The sequence below is a fragment of the Mobula birostris genome, chromosome 2, assembly GCF_030028105.1.
Source record: "Mobula birostris isolate sMobBir1 chromosome 2, sMobBir1.hap1, whole genome shotgun sequence".
NCBI lineage: Eukaryota > Metazoa > Chordata > Chondrichthyes > Myliobatiformes > Myliobatidae > Mobula > Mobula birostris.
In genome coordinates, this window is record NC_092371.1 from 113292527 (window position 1) to 113311841 (window position 19315).

Genomic DNA, 19315 nt, shown 5'->3' on the forward strand with positions numbered 1-19315 from the left:
CACTATGCAATTGAGTGTTGTTTCTGCCAAGTACTCACATTTATATTGGTCCAATTCATTGTTCTGATTGGTTGGCTGTCATGCTGGTCGCTAGTCTCCGCTGGATCCCGGCCAGTCAGATAGCTGAGTGATCTCTGCTGGCCTGTATCCCTGGACCCAGCAGAGACTAGCGACCAGTACAACAGTCAACCAGTCAGAACAGTGAACTAGACCAATATAAACACAAGTACTTGGCAGAAACAATACTCAAATGCGCACTGATTGACTGGTGATTAAATGTTTGTGATCTAACCTCCAGGCTTGGCAAACAACCCTACAAACAAGGAGCCAACTTGAGCTATCAATTTTCTCTTTCATTTAAAAAAACTTCCATCTTTATCATTAATTCTGTTTCTTTTTCCACAAATGCATTTCCACCTGTTGAATATTTCCAGCACTGTTGTGCTTTTAGACTATATGTGAAATATTATAGTCAGTGTGTAGCCAAAGTCAGGGGAGTGATTGGGAACAATGGGACCAGAACGTGAGTGTATTTGTAGCAGCAGTCAGATTCCAGAGTATTTATATAATTTAGCTTGTCTTCACAAACTTAAACTTTTGTTGTGGTTACTATACCCATGGAGAGACTGACTGCATATCTTTTAGTGTCAAAATCAATGGCCTTAGTGGTACCTGTGCTTTTTTGTTACTTGTCCCCAGCTCCCTCACAAATAATGAGGACAGTGTATTTATTAGTAATGGTATTTTGTTACATACCAAGCTTAAAGAGTTTGGAAATAGTTAGCTTCAGCATATGAGCAGAGCTATGGAAGGCAGGTACTGTCTTATGGTGTAATGAGAGCAGTTTTAGAATTGGTGTATTTTAAAATGCCTTGACATGACAGATAAATTGCATTATACTGCAGGTTGATGTTTTTAAGAAGTCAATATTTTACACAACAAATGCTGAAAATCATAATGGCTGGAAGATTAAAATAAATATAATGTTTTAATAAAAAAGATGTTAAATGTTTCAAGTTGTGTTTTATTCTCCCAATAGTGTCAATTTGTTTATAGAATTGTAACAAGATCAGACAAGTAACTTCTGTGAGAAATGGCTAACAATAGTGTCAACCACAGTTCCTGCAGAACCATAAAAGTCTGTATTTATCTATTTTATTTATTGAGAAACAACACGGAATAGGCCCATCCGGCCCTTCGACCCCCCCCCCATTTAACCCTAGCCTATTCACGGGACAATTTACAACGACCAATCAACCTACTAACCAGCATATCTTTCGACTGTGGGAGGAAACCGCAGCAACCAGAGGAACTCACACATTCCACTTGGGAGAATGTACAGAATCCTTACAGAGGACGTCGGAAATAAACTTTGACGCCCTGAGCTGTAAAAGCGTCATGCTGTATGTTATACAAAGTCTGTGGAAGTATATGTTTGGCAGAAAGAGAGTTGAATAAAAATTGAAGGCTCCCTGAGAAACTGGCTAGCTGGAGGCTCAAAATGATAGGGCACATTGCTATGAAAATAAGGAAGACTGGGATGAATGTTTAGAAGATGTAGAGATGCATTATTACATTTTATAATCTGAGCTCCAGTCGTGCAGACTTAGCTCACGAAAACACATACTGGCATTTCAGGCACTTAGGTTGGTGCATCTGATTTGTGGTTTCCACAATTTTTATCTCCTGGATCAGGGATATAAATCTATTAGTGCTGACATCAAACACACTTCCCTCTACATCCACATACGGCAAGTGAGTGAAGCTCAATGCTGGAAATTTGCTCTGCAAAACATGGGGGTCCATTAAAGCACAATATAATAAGCAGCTAACTTTCCCGGAGAAAAGCTGAGGCCTGATATGGACGCTGGCCTCTACACTGCTATAACAAAACAGAAAAATTATTTTTCACACTTGCTGCTACTGCTATTAAGACCTCTTTTTACACCTGAGTTACTGAAATTTAAACATCAAAGCAGGGCAAACAAAGAAAACTGTTCTGCTGAACATACTAAAATATATAACAAAATGGAAAAAATACTTTTAATTAAAAGTACAGGTTTAAAAAATAAATCAAAACCACTATCTACACAAAATCATATAGTGCTTAAAGAGCTAAGAGATTAATAATGTACCTAAACATGATGTGTATATGTATTTAAATATTTTTTTCACAATAAGCTTAAAAAGTTGAATTCCTACATTTAGGTTTAGGAGAATCAACACGAAAGCCTTGTGAAAGCATCAAAAAACTGTTTTAAATACAAAGTGAACACATTTTACCTGCTTCTTGTAAAGGAGCTCAAGTGCTGTGTTCAAATTAATCTTCTTGCTTTTTAAAAGATATTTACACATAACTTCACCGAAATGACCATGATCGGTAGCTTCCCAGTGCAGTTGTTGATAATTGAAAATTCCAGACTGTCAGAACATTATTTCATTAATAATTTTTTTCTAATAATCTTCACTGAATAATGCAAGTTTATACTACTGAATACAAGAAAATGTACGTGCATCATCAAGTTCATTGGACTCTTCCTTCAGGAACCTTTTACCATAATATTGCTGAAGGTGTTCCTTTGAAGTTCTTTCTGCCAGCAGTGCTAATCAGTACCTGTGGGTCTGATGTGAATACTGAGAGCTCTGCTGAGTTGAAGAAGCATACCCAGTGTTGTTCTGGGACTGGGAAGAACCCTGAACATTGCTTTGGTAACTCAGGCGGGTACCAGCATGCTGCAAAGGAAAAATAAATTGCAAGTTCAATACAATTGGATATTGTATTGTACCTTTAACAAAGGTACAGTACCAGCACACTGGTTAATTTAGAGAGAGTGGTGCACTCTTCAAACTTTATATTCTCCATAGCAGCAACTGATTCTCATTTTCTTTCTTATAATTCTGGGAGAGCAACAACTTGCACTTAATGTACGAAAGCATGCTTCATAGGAATGTTATCAAACCTGACACCAAGCCACCAATAGCTTGGGTAACGTTTAGGTAACATTTTAAAAAATGAGAATATCTGAAGAGGCAGAAGGCTTTACACTAATAATCTTGGTTGCTGAAAGTGCAGTTATCAAAAGATTTGGGACAACACAGATGTCTAGAGAGGTTCTAGAGTTGATATTGTTAACAAAGGAAAAGAGCAGTGTTGGAATTCATAAACAAGATTAAGTACAAAGTTTCTAATTTTAAACAAATAGATATTAATATATGCAAGAACTTGGTCACCCAGTACTGTTAAGTTGTCAGTTATCACAGGAATCTAATTCTAAACTAATTGTACCAATTCATGTCAATCCCCGACATCAAATGCAACAACAAATTTATGTTCAATAGCCTCCTCTACTACCATGAGGCCAAACTCAGGTCCATAGACCATAAGATATAGCAGCAGAAGTAGGAGGGCGGAGGAGAAATGCCTCACATTCCATCTGGGTAGCCTCCATCTAGGTGGCATGAATGCCAATTTCTCTAATTTCTGGTAATTTCTCACCCTCCTTCCTTTTTTGCCATTCCTTGTTCTGGCTACCTTCTCATCCCTTCTATTTTCCTCACCTGCCCATCACCTCCCTCTGGTCCCCTCCTCCTTCCCTTTCTTCCATGGTCCACTTTCCTCTCCTATTGGATTCTTCCTTTTTCAGTCCATCAATCTTCCACCTATCACTCCCAGCTTCTCAATTTGTCCCCTCTCCTACATCCAAACACCTTCCCCCTTTCCTGGTCTCACTCTATCATCTGCTATCTTATTCTCTTTTTCTTTCCCCCACCCCCACCACCTTCTTATTTTGGCTTCTGCCTTCTTTCTCTCTGGTCCTGATGAAGAGCCTCAGCCCGAAACATCAACTGTCTATTCTCCTCCAAAAATGCTACTGTCTTGCTGAGTAGTCCAGTATTCTTGTGTGTATTTCTCAAGATTAAGGTGAGGTTTTACCTGGTGCCCTTCAATGTTTGTGCTTCTACATTGGGAACAATTCACGTTCTTATTTGCAATAAGCAACACCATGGTGTATTTTCTAACAGCCCATATTTACACTTTGTGAGAATAGTTTTTATTGCACTCTGAAAAGGAGCATTATTTGATTCTGGAAGTACCTGGTAATCAGCAGTCACGGCAGATCCACCAGAAGTTGTGGCTGATGTACCTATACGAGGCTTCTTGTTTGGAGGTCCCTGATTGAGACCACTGTCCTGGTTATGCTGCAAGCCTCCTCCGGTTCCTCCTGCACCACCTCCTCCCCCAGCTGCTGTCCCGTTGGTTTGCGTGCTGTTTTGTTGCTGGGTGGCCTGCTGTTGTTGCTGATTCTGTTGTGTTGTCTGCTGGTGTTGCTGAGTTTGCTGCGGATTCTGCTGTCCACCATGATAAAAACAGCAATTGATTAAATGGCAATTGTAACCACCTCACAATTCTGATGAAACAATGTAAACCTCATATACGTGAGAACACTGACCATAGACTATAACCTTCAGTTTATAAGTGCAAATATTGTTTAGAAACAAGTACAAATAAGTTTGCTCATAATCAGCTAGGGTTGAGCAACAACATTTTAACAAAGTGCAGGTAAATACTTAGGGGATACATCTGGATGATAAAAATGAGTTGCCGGAGGAACTCAGAGGGTTGAGCAGCATCCCTGGAGGAAAAAGGACGCTTAATGTTTCTGGTCCTGGTGCAAGTTCTTACCTGAATCTTGGACTATAGCTTTGCTTGCACAGGTACTGCACAGCCCAGTAAAGTTTCTCTAGCACTTTATTTTGGTGTAGATTGCAGCATTTGCAGTCCATTGAGTCTCTGTTCAGTTTGAATCACCACAGTTATTAAGAGAAACTGGATAGGCTAGATTTGTTTTCCCTAGAACAGAAGAGGCTGGGGAGGTGACGGTGGAACATGATACAGGTATACAGCATTGCGAGTGCAAAGATGAGATAGGTAGTAGGAAACTTTTTTTCTGTAGCAGAGCTATCTAGAGTTTAAGGTAGGGAATAAGGGATTTAGACGTGTTCTAAGGAAGCACTTCTTCACTCAGAGGGTGGCTGGAATCTAGAACACATTGCCAGAGTGGGTGATGGGAGCAAAGACTCTCACAACATCTATTAAACATCTCTATCGGCACTGGAATCATCAAGGCTCAGAAGGCAATGGACCAAGGGCTAGTAAATGTGATTAGTATTGATGGGTACTTAATGGTTGTATATACATGTTGGGCTGAAGGGTCTGTTTCTTCCCTTCCTGTAACAGGACTTGCATTTCCTGTGAGAAATGATCTGCAGTTTTTTAAATCTGTCAGAACTTAACCGTACTAAATATATTTCTTATTTTCTTGTTTTTCCATTTCTTTTACATCCAAAGATAATGGTTACGACACATAATAAAAATCCTTATAAAGAATGATGTGACTTGGGTGCAAAATGTGTTACAAATAGCAAAATTTCTTCACACTTATATACCTGTCAAATAATCTCCATTCCTGAACCGGCCACAGTTCAATCGAATGGCTTCACCCAGACTAAGGAAATCTTGCTGATTCAAATCAAGTACAAAATAAGACTCGGGTCTTCAGATTGCGCAAGAAGCAGGGAATTTTCAGTTCTTTATCAGAACTTCTTTGGGTGTTATTTGCTTCCATGTTTGTTTCTTTGTTTCTTTATTTCTTTATTAAGCAATACAACGTCAAGTAGGCCCTTCTGGTCCTTCCGAACATGCTGCACCCAGCAAACTCAATTAACCCTAACCCTGTGTTTCTTAATGTTCTTTAGCCCAATACTCTCCTAAAGCGCTTTCATACTTGCCAATGCCCCTCTTAGGCACAATATACTTTCCAGCACCCCATAGTGTAAAAACATGTCTACCATATGCTAACATGAGAGAAATTATTCTGCTTTAAACTTTTGTTTGTCTTTGTACCTGTGCACTGTACAGCAGCTTCAATGTCAATGTGATCCTCGAGCTTGACGGTTTTTAGCAATTGAAATATCTGGTTCAAGTTCTGACAGCAAAAGCCTCGTCCCCATGCGTAACAATGTCAACGTCGTCTCTATTTTTTTTGAGTGTGGGGTTCACTGCACTAAAGCCTCTTTCAACAAGGAGGATGGATTTGCAATAAAGAGCAGTTTGGCTCTTCTCCAAAGACCAAGAAACTTTATATGAGAGTGTAGCCACTTAACACAAAAGTTGACATTTTTGAAAAGCATTTTTGTTTCTTCATCATTCTGAATTTTGATAAATTTCTTCTTGCAAGATCTCTCTTCCTGTTCTTCTACCTTACAAAGAAATGGATTAATTGCCCAGTATGGAATTTTCAGATCGTTCAAATCCTTGAATTGATTCTAAAAATCCCTCTTCAGAGACTGCAGGTGTAAGCAGTACTCTTGCAAATCATCGTATGTGAAAAAGAGTGCCATACTTTCCACGCAGGGAGACTGAGAACATTCTTTTCCCAATGTTTTGTTTATATATATTTCCAATTTTCCGATAAAAGTGGACATGAAGGGTCTCAACCCGAAACGTCAACTGTACTTTTTTCCATAGATACTGCCCGGCTTGCTGAGTTCCTCCAGCATTTTGTGTGTGTTGATTGCACTTTTTGCCTGGATTAAATTGAAATTCTCACGCTGCAGTTTCATATTTAGATTCTTCATTTTGTCATACAGATCAGCTGGGTATGCCACATTTCCATGTAGAAGTTCAATCTTGTTTCCCAAGCTCTTGTCAACTTTGAGCAAAAATTCAACCACAGTATCAAAAAGGTCAAAGAAACATTTTAAGCAGCAGCCTTTTGACAGCCAACACACTTCGGTATGAAGAAGCAAGCACTCAAACTCTTCATTGTTATCTAGGCATAAATGGCAAACTATCCTGCTATTTAATGGATGAGCTTTAATTTTGTTGATACCAGATATTACAAGAGTCATGCTTGAAAAAAGTCACTGGCTGAGGTTTTTGTCTCCAAGATGTTGATGATGAATTACACAATGGATTGCAAACAGATTTGCAATTTCTTTTTTCATATGTGCCACTAAACCAGCTACGGGGCCTGTCATATATGGTGCTCCATCTGTTACACAAGAAATTGTGTCCCTAATCAGAATACACTATCCTCAATATACACTTTGAACTCATCGCAGGTTGATTTCCTGTTGATATTTGTTTTTAACTGTTTACAAAAGAGAATCTCTCCATAAACTTTTCCATTTTTGATAAATCATACATATGCCATTAGCATTGTCACGCACAGTTGACTCATCCAGTTGTGTCCCAAAATCTTTCTTTTTTGTAGCTTTGTGCATAGTTAATACTTAAATGTCTTCACTCACTTCGTCAATACGGCAAGCTACAGAGTTATTACTCAGAGGAATTGTTTTTAAAATACTGGTACTGTTTTGAGAACAATGTTGCACTTCTGATACAGCAGGCATTATTAATCTTTCACCAACTGTATGAGATTTTCCATACTTTCCTATCATTTTGGAAATGTTATAAGAAGCAATGAGACTATTATCAAGGTCATTTTTAGCTTTTAGGTATGTAACATTGTATTGACGTACTTTCTGTAGTTTCTGTTTCTTAGCAGGATTAGAATTCGAGGCTTCACTGCCTTCAGACTCATAGAGATCACACCGCACATACTTATCCATCATTAATGGGGCTAAAACTGGGAATGCCTATCGGATGTTGATGGCAGTGAGTTGACGCCGATGGAGTAATGGTAGCAGCACACAAAGGAACGGCAAGGCGAAGATGAAGATGATCATAACAGTGAAAATTACGTTGACAAGGATTCAGATTGGGATCTGAATGTTAGTCGGGTAGAGCTGGAGTTCAGTAAACTACCTTTATACTATTCCAGTTAGCACGAATGATCAATCACATAAGGTCTCATAAACCCCAAAGATAGTAACTTGACCACACATATGAAGCTGAGGTCGCTCTGAACACCTCAAGAAGAATCCTCGGGGTCGGCAGGTTCACTGATTGGCTCTACTTCACCGTTTGGTTCCAGCCAGTGTTGTATCATTGCATGACCTGTTTTCTGTAGATTTGTAGAGAAAGTTGAGAGGGTGTACTTGACTTACCAACTGTTGCATGAACTCGTTCTGTGCTGTGAGCCAAGGGGAATTGTTGGACACCCTGGCTGCTAATTTATGCAACCCAAATAATATCTGTTTTGGTTGTTAAGGTCAGATGAGATTACCAAGTTTCAGACATATGATGTTGAGTGCTCACTGCCAGCAGAGCTATGGTTTTTCCTGTGTTTCAGTGCCTCATCATTGGCGCGTGGCCAAGTGGTTAAGGCGTTCGTCTAGTGATCTGAAGGTCACTAGTTCGAGCCTCGGCTGAGGCAGTGTGTTGTGTCCTTGAGCAAAGCACTTAACCACACATTGCTCTGCGACAACACTGGTGCCAAGCTGTATGGGTCCTAATGCCCTTCCCTTGGACAACATCAGTGGCGTGGAGAGGGGAGACTTGCAGCATGGGCAACTGCCGGTCTTCCATACAACTTTGCCCAGAACTGTGCCCTGGAAACCTTCCAAGGCCCAAATCCATGGCCTCACAAGACTAACGGATGCCTATACTATACTAGTGCCTCATCCCTTTTTTTGGAAGTGCCTGCTCTACTAACGGTCAGTCAGGTCTCATGCCTCAAGTTAGGGTGCCATTTACCCCTTCTCCCAAGAATCATGAACGTCCCCAACAATCCTATTTCCCCTAACACCCCCTTAGGACACCTAACCGTCCCCACTGGGAATCACTGCCCTAACCTAATCACAGGACAATTTACCAACCCAGAATGTCTTTGGACAGTGGAGGAAACCAGAGCATCTAGATAAAACCCACGCATTCCACGGGAAGGACATACAGAGATTCCTTACAGTAGGCCCTACATTGATCAGGGTCAACCATGGATGTTGCATCTTAGCTGTTTATGCAAGGCAGTATGTAAGCCAGGGCAGTACGATACGGACAGCAAGCTGCTACCCATGTCGCAGGCTTTCCCTCTCTACACAGCTGATGGTAGAGACCAATACAGTCTGGTACCAGTGGTGTTGCAGGAGTTGCCAGTCAGCATTTAACTCAAAACAGAAATGCCTTAGGGACTCCAGCTCCGGATTTTTCCTTGGGGTTGACTTCTTCAAGTCAGCAAACTACCCCTTTGCTGAAAAACCTTGCATCAAATCAGGTTAACCCTGACTTCAAACACAAATGTATGAGTCTTGTAACTCAGTCTATTATATGGAAAAATATCAATGCCTTCCTGAAATATTACCCAGCACCCCACTTATTACATTCTACTTCTCTCAGACCCGCACTACAATTCAAATTATGAAATGCCAGATCAATAACACACTTAGAAGGTTGTAAAACTACTACAGGACAAGTAAGCTAGTACTGTATATATTTCTGTACATTTAATACTATTGCCTAATGTCCATGTGCTAACTGTATAAGAGGTGTAAAGTTTTTGTCAATAGTCTATGTGTTAACCTTGGCAAACTGACATTCAGATCAACAATCTGATAAGTTAACCTTGCTTCTTTTTTCATAGATGGTCAATGACTGGCTGCATTCCCAGCATTTTTGTTCAGATTCCACATTTCTGGCATCTGGGCTTTCTTCATAATTTCATCAGTTATCATAATACTACTGTTTAGATATCTTTCAGTAATAATATGGAACATTTAATACAGAGGGCTGTATTAATTATTTTGTAGTGTGAAGGGCAGATATGTTAGCTAATACACTGTAGATAAAAAAAAGACCTCTTGCAATAAAGGTGCACCTGCATTATGGGGGGGATGTAGTTGCATTCTTAGAAATTAGCCCATATCATGATTTTATGTAATGTGAAGCCACATTATCTACATATGTATCAATATAACTTATAATTATTCATTTAAATATTCCTTCATGTTAAATAATAAATTATATGAGGGGAAATCATGCTCCTCATGGAATGTCATATTGTGAAAGAGTTTCAATTTCTTCAATCTCCTGATAGAGGTGTATTTCCAGACTAGTTGCATCATGGCCTAGTTGGGCAACTCCAACACACAGGAATGTCAAGAGGAGTGGAGCCGTGGACACAGCCCTCCTCATAACATCTACAGAAGGCAGCGCCTCAAGAATTCCCACTATGTGTGTCATGCCATCTTCTTGCTGCTAAGTTCAGGCAAGGGATACAGAGGCCTGAAGTCCCTCTCCAGTAGGTTCAGGAACAGCTACTATCCTAAAAGCATCAGATTCCTGAACCCCAATCATACCTCACCTAGGAAAACTATGTACTCTTGCACTGTCAAGGACCTTTGGTTATGTCTTTTTGTACTGAAGTCTTTTTTTTCTGCAGTATCTTTTTATTTCTCTCTCTCTTTACTGTTCTGCATTAACGTATATATTGTAATCGTGGATTCTGATTAATTGGGTCATCAGTTAATCGGGGCAGATACTTATTTGGGAAAACTCTTAAAGAGCAAAAGCTAATCAAGAAAATAGCTGGGACTCCCTTTGTTTATCTGAGACACTATGCCACTTAATTGGGACAGGAGACTATTGCCGAACAGTTTTTAACTTGTATAAGTCATATGTACTACTGTGGCTGTTAGACACTACACTGTGTTTAGAGTGAAATTTTTTTAAATAGCATCCGTTGCAAGTTGCAAGTAGCAAGTATTTGCATTCAAAAACCAGCTATCAATTGGTGAGAAATAAGTAGTAAGAAAATTCAGAACTGTTTTGCTCACTGTGGTTGCAAGCATTCCCACTTGGAGATGTCAGAACTAAGTTGGAGTAAAAATGAAACAATTCTATGATTTCGTCAAGTTAGGAACTATGAAGAATTTTAAGGTATTGACAAACATCTTAAATGTTACAATCAAAAAGAAGATTTAGAGGATGTAATCATTGAAAGCATTGTATGAAGGCAGTCCATTATCTACACTAGGTGTCTGCACTGATTTTGTTCAATTACAGTCATCAAAAGAGCATGGCAGAGTGCACTGGTTGAATTCCTCTGTCGATAACTATTAGGAACTAATACAGTTTATAGTACAGTCGACCTTCACTAATCTGACTACCTGCAATCCTGTTCCTTCGATAATCTGGCACTGATTTCAAATTTTCCACGCAACTGTAATTTCAAATTTCCCGGGCCACCGTACCAATCTGCTGCACATTGTTTTGGTTGTGTTAGATCTGTTCATGTGTTGGCACGCTCTTGTAAGCACAGACAGGCTATTCCTGCTTGTTTTCCTGTATTTAGTATTATCATTGGCTCTTTTTTAGTCCCAATTATGGCCCCAATGAGTAAACGAAATGCACCTCGTGCTGTGAAGCGAAAACACCGCACATTATCCATTAAACATAAGGTTGAACTCTTGAAAAAACTGGACAGTGGTGTATCGGTGAAAAGCTTGTGCGAGTGCTACAACATTGGCTCTTTCACAGTGCACGATATAAAGAAACAGAAGAAACACTGCTACATTTTTTTGCTGATAGTGACTCAAAGAAACAGTTGTGCGTAAGAAAAACAATGAAAGACGGAAGAAGTTCGGAACTAGATAAAGTGCTGATAACGTGGTTTAATCTTTGTGTAAGTGAAGGTGTTGAACTATCTGGAGATATGGTGAAGGAACAAGCAAAAGTGTTTCATGAAGAACTAGGACTAGATTATGAGTGTGACTATAGTGAAGGCTGGCTTCATCGGTTCGAGCAGCATCATGGCAGAGAGACTTTCTATTGACAGGCTAATTAAGTTGACAGATGAATTGCTGAAAGGATTAGAGCATCGATGTTTTTATAACTGAGCAAGAAATAATGAGTGTTTATATGCTGCAGCATAAGCTAATCAGAGAGAGACCAAAATATATGAAAGAGCTTACCTTGGAAGATATGTTAAAAAAAAATTGCTAGAAAAAGTGCAACAGGGGAGCTAACACTTCAAAATCCAGTGGCATCAACTTCTGCTCACCCAGATGTGCTGTCACCAACATCAACAGTTTTTGAACAAACTGCTGCGCCAGTTTCAGCACCAGTTCCTGATGTTTCACTCATTTTTCAAGATGAAGATGTTGATGATCCTGACAACCCCACACTTGCAAGAAATGTAATTTTGCCTGAAGGTATATTAAACGTCTTACTTTAGAAGTGGAAGTACCTCACTTTTCTGTATAAGTTAATTGCTGTACATTTACCTGTACCCTTTATTTTATCTGTGCCTGTCCAGTATATTACTTTATTAAAATTTCACTTGCTACTCATTTAATATTTCTGTTTCATTATTATCTAACGAACTGATTTACATGATATTTTAAAGGTATGATGAGGCAGTTAGCTATTGCTTAATGTGATCCTTCTGTAATTCGGCATTTCCACTAATCCGGCACTCCTCAGTCCCAATGGTGCCAGATTCGTGAAGGTCGACCTGTACTATATTGGTAGTATTCTAATTTGTTCTGTATTTCATTTAAATACATAATATTTTTACTCACTTAAATGGTACCTTTTTAACTATTTTCATAAAACCTCTGCTAATTGGAGCAGTTGCTTAATTGGACCAAATTGTACTAGTCTTAATGTGACCCAATTAACTGGAATCCACTGTATACATAAAATATATATATATAAATTATACATAATGTATAATTTATATTCTGTGTGTTGTCTGTACCTATACTCCTGTGATGCCTCTGCAAACAGTTTTTCATTGTACCTGTAACATTCCTTGAGTATATAGGTTTAAGGTGAGAGGGAAAAGGTTTAAAATGGATCTGAGGGGAAACTTCTTCATGCAGAGGGTGATGTGTATATGAAACAAACTTCCAGAGGGAGTGGTTGAGCCAGGTACAATATCAATATTTAAAAGACAATTGGACAGGTAGATGGATAGGACAGGTTTAGAGGGATACAGACTAAATGCAGGCGAATGGGAATCTAGGTCAAGATGTATGAAGTGGGCCGAGGACCTGTCTCCATGCTTGGTAACTCTCTGACTCGGTAACTCTATCTATCTCATTCAAGTTAGACTATTAAGCACCTGCTCAACATAGTGTTTGTTATGGTTTCTGCACCATTCATTGAAACACTAGTTTTCTATTAACATTTTAGACATATAAAGATCCAGCTTACTCAATAAAAATATGGATTAATAAAGATAAAATATTAATGTCATAACAAAATTCTTCAGTGTAAATGTTTGGGATTCTGTATGACATAATCGCAAAAGGAACAATTTTCACTTGACACCCACTAAACATCTGGAGGAATGCAGTAATGAATGACCTTCAGTCAGAAGTCTTGCACTTGTGAAACATTTTTCCTTAAGGATGGGGTTTTCCATCTGTTTGGCAGACGTGTTTGTAGCGGTCAGGTGCTCAGGAGGATGCACCAGGGTACCTCTTGTCTGTGATAAGGCCTTAATGAAGTCGTTTGTCCATTCTGCCATTGACTGTAAGGAGCTTGTACATTCTCCCTGTGACCGTATGGGTTTCCTCCCACAGTCCAAAGACGTACCAGATGGTAAGTTATCTGGTCATTGTAAATTGTCCTGTGATTAGGCTTGGGTTAAATCAGGGGATGCTGGGCAGCGCAGCTTGAAGAGCCGGAAAGGCCTATTCTGTGCTGTATCTCAATAAGTAAATAAACTGTCAGGGTATGACAGCAAATCTTTAGAAGGGAAAACAAACAGCTTTATTTTTGAATTTGACATTATGTTTCAGCAAATAGAAATTGCTGAAATCTATTTAAAGATCAAAATTTGTTGACTGTGAACAAAAGTTTTTCCTAAAGGATAGTTCTTACACAGATGGAAAAACATATTTGTCACTTGTTGGAGTTATGCCATAAAGATTAACTTCTATTTCACATTCTAACCATTTTCTGTTTTATTTCATTTTTCCAGATATTCCAATTTTCTCTTCACAGTAACAGTATTCACACTTTAAACTTCTTATCTATCAGTATTAAATGGTAATAAGTGGCTCCCAAATGACAACAGATCACAGTGAAGAGCTAAAACTTTAATCAGTATAAGAATAATGCACAGCGCTCTAATTTGTATAATGAAGTGATATGATATTTAATACTTCCAAACTGTAATGTGACAAAGCAATTTTACAGAACATTCCAGGAAGAGGTTTTTGATATTTTGTAAAATATTAAATATATAAATGGAGTTAAAATGTGATAAATAATACCTTTCTTTACTCTAATAGCAATCTATACAACAGAGAGCCAATATTCCTCAGGACATGGTGTGATATGTTCAGTTTAATCAATTAATGATTTATACTGAATCACTTAATTCTAAACGAGAAAGGTTCAACTTGTTACATTTTCTTAATTCTATTATATGCAATTGAAATTTATATTTCAAAACTTTGCTTTTTAAAAATAAATTTAAAGGTGACTCCTTTGCTTACATCTTCGGAAACAGCTCTATTTCTATCTTTAATATCGCTACTTTTCCCTTTCAGGGTTCTTTTCAAGACCCTGACCTGGAGTTACACGCTGACTTCAATTTTTGGTGGGAATGGGGCCCCCTCTCGGGGTTTCACGACTGGCCATTATTCAATATGCCAAAGATGCGGCCTAGGAGATTAGCTTGCCTTCAGAGTTGCGGGATTTCATGGCTCTGGAGACGGGCTGATCGAAGGTTGGTGCCTCTGCAGGGATTCGGTGTGTCGTGGGAGAAGGAAGATTGAAAGTAGAGAGCTGGCTGCTGGCTGTGTGCCCAGAAACCCGAGTTCTTTGGGCTCAGAGCTCAGAAAAAGCAATGCAACGGACTTTTAACATTGTAAATCAGCGAGTTGTTTGTTATGTCTCCCCTCTCGCTGCGAATAGGGGACACCTCTTTTTCCCTTATTAGGGAGAGGGAGAGAGAGCGCCAGCGGTATGTCGAATTTTCGGGTGAACAAGTAGTCTTTGAGGTACTACAAGTCTGTGTCCTTATTGATGCTTTGCTGCACGCTTGTGTGCTCAATGGGGGGGGTGGTGGCGGTGCTTTTTTTTGCTGGTGGGGGAGGGGGGGATCATTGCTTTGCTGCTCCTTATGCATGGGCGGGGGAGCTTTGGGGTTCTAACATTTAACCGTCATTCATTCTTTGGGGCACTCTTCTATTTTTGTGGATGGTTGCAAAGAAAAAGAATTTCAGGATGTATATTGTATACATTTCTCTGACGTTAAATGTACCTTTGAAACCTTTGAAAGTAGTGGAAATGGAAACCAAGTAAACTGATACCACGTTTAGATCTGGATTAAGCTATGAACTCCATCCAATTATTTTCCCCCTACCTTATCACCTTTTTCTTCTGGTTCATCTTCGTTTAGGAATTCTCGCTTTGGATATGGAATCTGACAACCTGCAAATACACTAAAATTTACAATAAAAACTGTAAATAAGGAAGAGAGGCACAAAATTACCTTTTCTGATTTTATGCATCTACTTTAGAACTCAAATACAAATGTGTTATCAAAACAAAGCATGCCCAAAGACTGGACAAAAATTGAAATGTATTCAACTATCTGTAATCAATCCAACTTAACTCAAGTTTTTGGAATTAAAGATTTCAAAAGGTCCTTTTTGTTATGCTGATCAAGAAGACATGTGACCCACAGTAATATAGTAGACTGAATTCAAAATTGGCTTGCCCATAGTAAACAGAGGGTAGTGGTGGAGGGGTGTTATCCCGCCTGGAGGTCTGTGACCAGTGATGTTCTGCAAGGATCAGTGCTGGGACCTCTGTTGTTTATGATAAATATAAATTATCTGGATGCACATGTAGATGAGCAGAGTTTAATCCAGACTAATATGAGGTGTTACACTTTGGAAGGTCAAACCTTAAAAGAAAGTATACAGTAACCGGCAGGAGAACTGATGTACAGAGTGATCTCTGGTGTAAGTCCATCGCTCCTGGAAGTGGCCATACAAGTGGATCAAATTCTACAGAAGACATACTGCATACTTGCCTTCATTTAAGGTGTTGAGTGTTACAGTCGAGAAGTCCTGTTGCAGCGGAATAGAACTTTGTTTAGGCAACATTTGGACTATTATTTGCAGCTCTGGTTGCCACACCACAGGAATGATGTGAGGTTTATGTGAGTGTGCAGAAGAGGTTCACTATGAGGCGGGAGGAGAAGATGGCAGCGCGACGCAGCGCGCGCAGCTCTCCGGTGAAATGATATCGTATTTGTAAGTAGGATGCCATGCACAATTCTGATTTGATGGAGACAGATATGAGAAGGCACAGAGGAACATCTGGAGAAATTTCTGAAATGCCCAGTTTGCTGCCGCTGCTTCTGTGCGATCGAGAATCTCCGGAGGGAAGGCCCCAAAATCCTCTGCTTTGCCTGCTGCTGGCAACCGAGGCTGGGGTCAAACGTTCGGCAGAGATGGTGCTCAGTACTTGGTGTCGGAGGGCTGATCGGAGCTCGAAGTTTTCGGACGACTCAGACTTGGACTGTGGTTGGACATGGCAGGGAGAGTTTTCTTCCTTCTCCCGTCTGCGTGAGATGTGGAACTTTCGAGAGACTTTGAACTTTTTTACAGTGCCCATGGCCTGTTCTTCATCAAGTTATGGTACTGTTGCACTGTTGTAACTATATGTTATAATTATGTGGTTTTTGTTAAGTTTTTCAGTCTTGGTCTGTCCTGCGTTTCTGTGATATCACATGGAGAAATATTGTATCATTTCTTAATGCATGCATTACTAAATGACAATAAAACAGGACTGCATGTCCTCATAATCTAATCTAATCTAATCTAAATGTTGCCATTTTGTCGAGTATAAACTAAAAGGAGTTGTTGGACAAACCTGGATTGCTTTCTCTGAAATATCAGTGGTTGCAGGGCCATCTGATAGTGGTAGATAAAATTATGAGAGGCATAGATGAGGTAAATAGTTCAGAGTCTTTTCTTCAGGATAGTGATGTCAAAAACTGGAGGACAAAGTTTGAAGCTGACAAGGAGAAAATGTAAAGGAAATTTACAAACATGTTGTTTTATAAGAGTGGTAAGTGCCTGGAACACACAGTAACTTGTGGAAACAGGTACCATAGTAATGTTTAACAGGAGCGTGAGTGGCAGAACTGATAACTCAACTTGACAGAAATAACAGCTCTGCAGTCCAGGGTTCAGATCTTTCAGACTTGATAGTGAAGGATGCAAAATAGTTGGGGGGGAGGTGCAGTCCTGATTAGGAAGAATGTAACAGTGACACTTAAGAGAGAACATCCTGGAGGGCTCCCAGTGCGGCAAAATGAGGACAGCTCAGGAATGAGGAAGGTACATTCACTATGACAGGGTCATACAATGGGCCTCCCAATAGCGACTGTGATATAGAGGAATAGATATGCAAGCAGATTATGGGAAGACGTAAAAGTAAAGGGGCAGTTATAGTGGGTGACTTTAGTTTCTCCAATATTAACGGGAACTTCCTTAGTGCCAGAGGCTTTAATGGGGCAGAATTTTTTAGGCGCATCTAGGAAGGTTTCTTGACACATTATGTAGATAATCCAACCATGGAAGCAGCCATACTAGATCTTGTATTGGAAATGAGCCCAGTTAGGTGATCAATGCTTCAGTGGGAGAGCATTTTGGGATCAAAAATCATAACTTCATAGGTTTTCAGATAGTCATGTTAATTAGAGAAAGGGTAGAGAATACTATTCTGAATGTTTAATTGTGTACAGTGTCTGAATTTATGTTAGTCCAAAACAACAAAGAACATCGAAGATTACAGCACAGGAACAGGCTATTCAGCCCACTATGTCTGTGCCAACAAATACACCAGATTAAACTCATCCCATCTGCCTGTATATGCTCCTTATTTCTCCATTCTATGCTTGGTCAGCCAAATTAGTCGCTTGTTGTTTGACTATAGTTTAATTTACTGTTAATGTCCAATCACATTTTTAGTGCAAATGGGGAGGGCCTCAAATAGAGGTCAGCTGCTTTACACATGGAGTGAGGGAAGAAAGGCCTGGAGGAAAAAATGCCATTGGTAACAGGGAAGCATTATACAGGAATGAGAGGAATTATCTGTTATGTGGTATGGGCAAAGTACAGGAAGAAAATGCGATGGGATTATCTCATGCCATGCAGCTGACATTTTTCCAATACAGACGAGTACTATGAGGCTGTTACAAAATAAAACAATGCTATATTGTATTGTAAGGGCACTGAAAGCCAAAACAAAAGTGGTGTCCTTATATAAGACCTTGAACATTCAACTTGAATACTAAAATGATAAATCTAGACACAGAATGGAAAGAATTCAGAGGACAGCCACCAGATTTATACCAACCATGATTACCATGGTAAACTCTTTATTCTACAAAAACAGAGAATTCAAGGATTGTCATTTAAAATAATAGCAGATTACATCCCGTCTTCAAGGATAACTTCAATTGTTTAACAGATCATGGAGGAGCACAATTAAAAAATTATTTACGTAAGCATTGAACTAGGTGATATGTCAGGGATATGGCTTAGAAATTCAGTTCTGTAGTTTGTGCGCTTTGGTGCTCTATAGTTGATTCTGTATATAAATTGATTATGAAATGAAATCATGATCCATAATGGGAATTTGATGGTCAACTCCCGTAGCCGTGGAGCACGTCGAGTGGTTGTGCATGACAGTAATCCACATTTCTCATGAAATTGAATAATGGAATGTAATTCACATTCAGCACAGATCTTGCACGGAGAGGCAGAGTGCAGTCTATCACCCCATTTATTTATAAGGTCATCATTCTTGATGGATAGCAGAACACACTGCAACGCATCATTTGGAGCTGACTACGTCTTATTCTGCAGGTCTAAAGACTACAAGTACAATTTGCTGTCAAGCTCTGAATGAGCTTTAAACGTGTTTGCTATAGTTTTATTGTTTTAGTAGTGGTCTTGCTGGGCCTTCAGTAGTAGGAAAAGGCCAGGAAGCTATTAGATGCTGGAAGTGTTTAAGGAGTGGCTAAGCAGAAGACATACCCCAAGAGTCTTCCAGGATTTGTGTTACAGTTTGCAGTTCTTCAAGATGCAATACATCCAAAGGTTCAGGCTTTTTAAGTCAGTGATGGCAGAGACTAGGAACCTTCATCATGTATACCCATGCATATGTATGCTACATAGACCTTACTTATCTATCAATCTATCTATCTATTTATTTCGAGATACAACGCGGAACAGGCCCTTCCAGCCCTTCAAGCTGCATCACCCAGCAACCCACCAATTTAACTCTAGACTAATCACGGGACAATTGACCAATTAATTAACTAACTGGTACGTCTTTGAACTGTGGGAGAAAAGCTGGAGCATCTGGAGGAAA

The 19315-nt window shown here is 39.4% G+C and overlaps 1 protein-coding gene across 8 annotated transcripts in view; it reads right to left on the reverse strand.

Moving 5' to 3' along the window:
• Positions 1–2019: 2019 nt before the first annotated feature.
• Positions 2020–19315, reverse strand: part of cdk19 (cyclin dependent kinase 19) — a 180537-nt gene continuing 163241 nt past the window's right edge. For 3 of the 8 annotated variants that reach the window (XM_072246488.1, XM_072246469.1, XM_072246497.1), the window contains 3 exons: positions 15285–15363; positions 4096–4350; positions 2020–2733 (listed from right to left, as the gene is read on the reverse strand). In XM_072246488.1, coding sequence (XP_072102589.1) covers positions 2608–2733; positions 4096–4350; positions 15285–15363 — 460 coding nt within the window. In that variant the 3' untranslated portion in view covers positions 2020–2607. Of the gene's footprint in view, positions 2734–4095; positions 4351–12024; positions 12109–15284; positions 15364–19315 lie in introns of those variants that run through there. The other 5 variants (XM_072246478.1, XM_072246513.1, XM_072246522.1 and 2 more) reach the window with 5 other exon arrangements.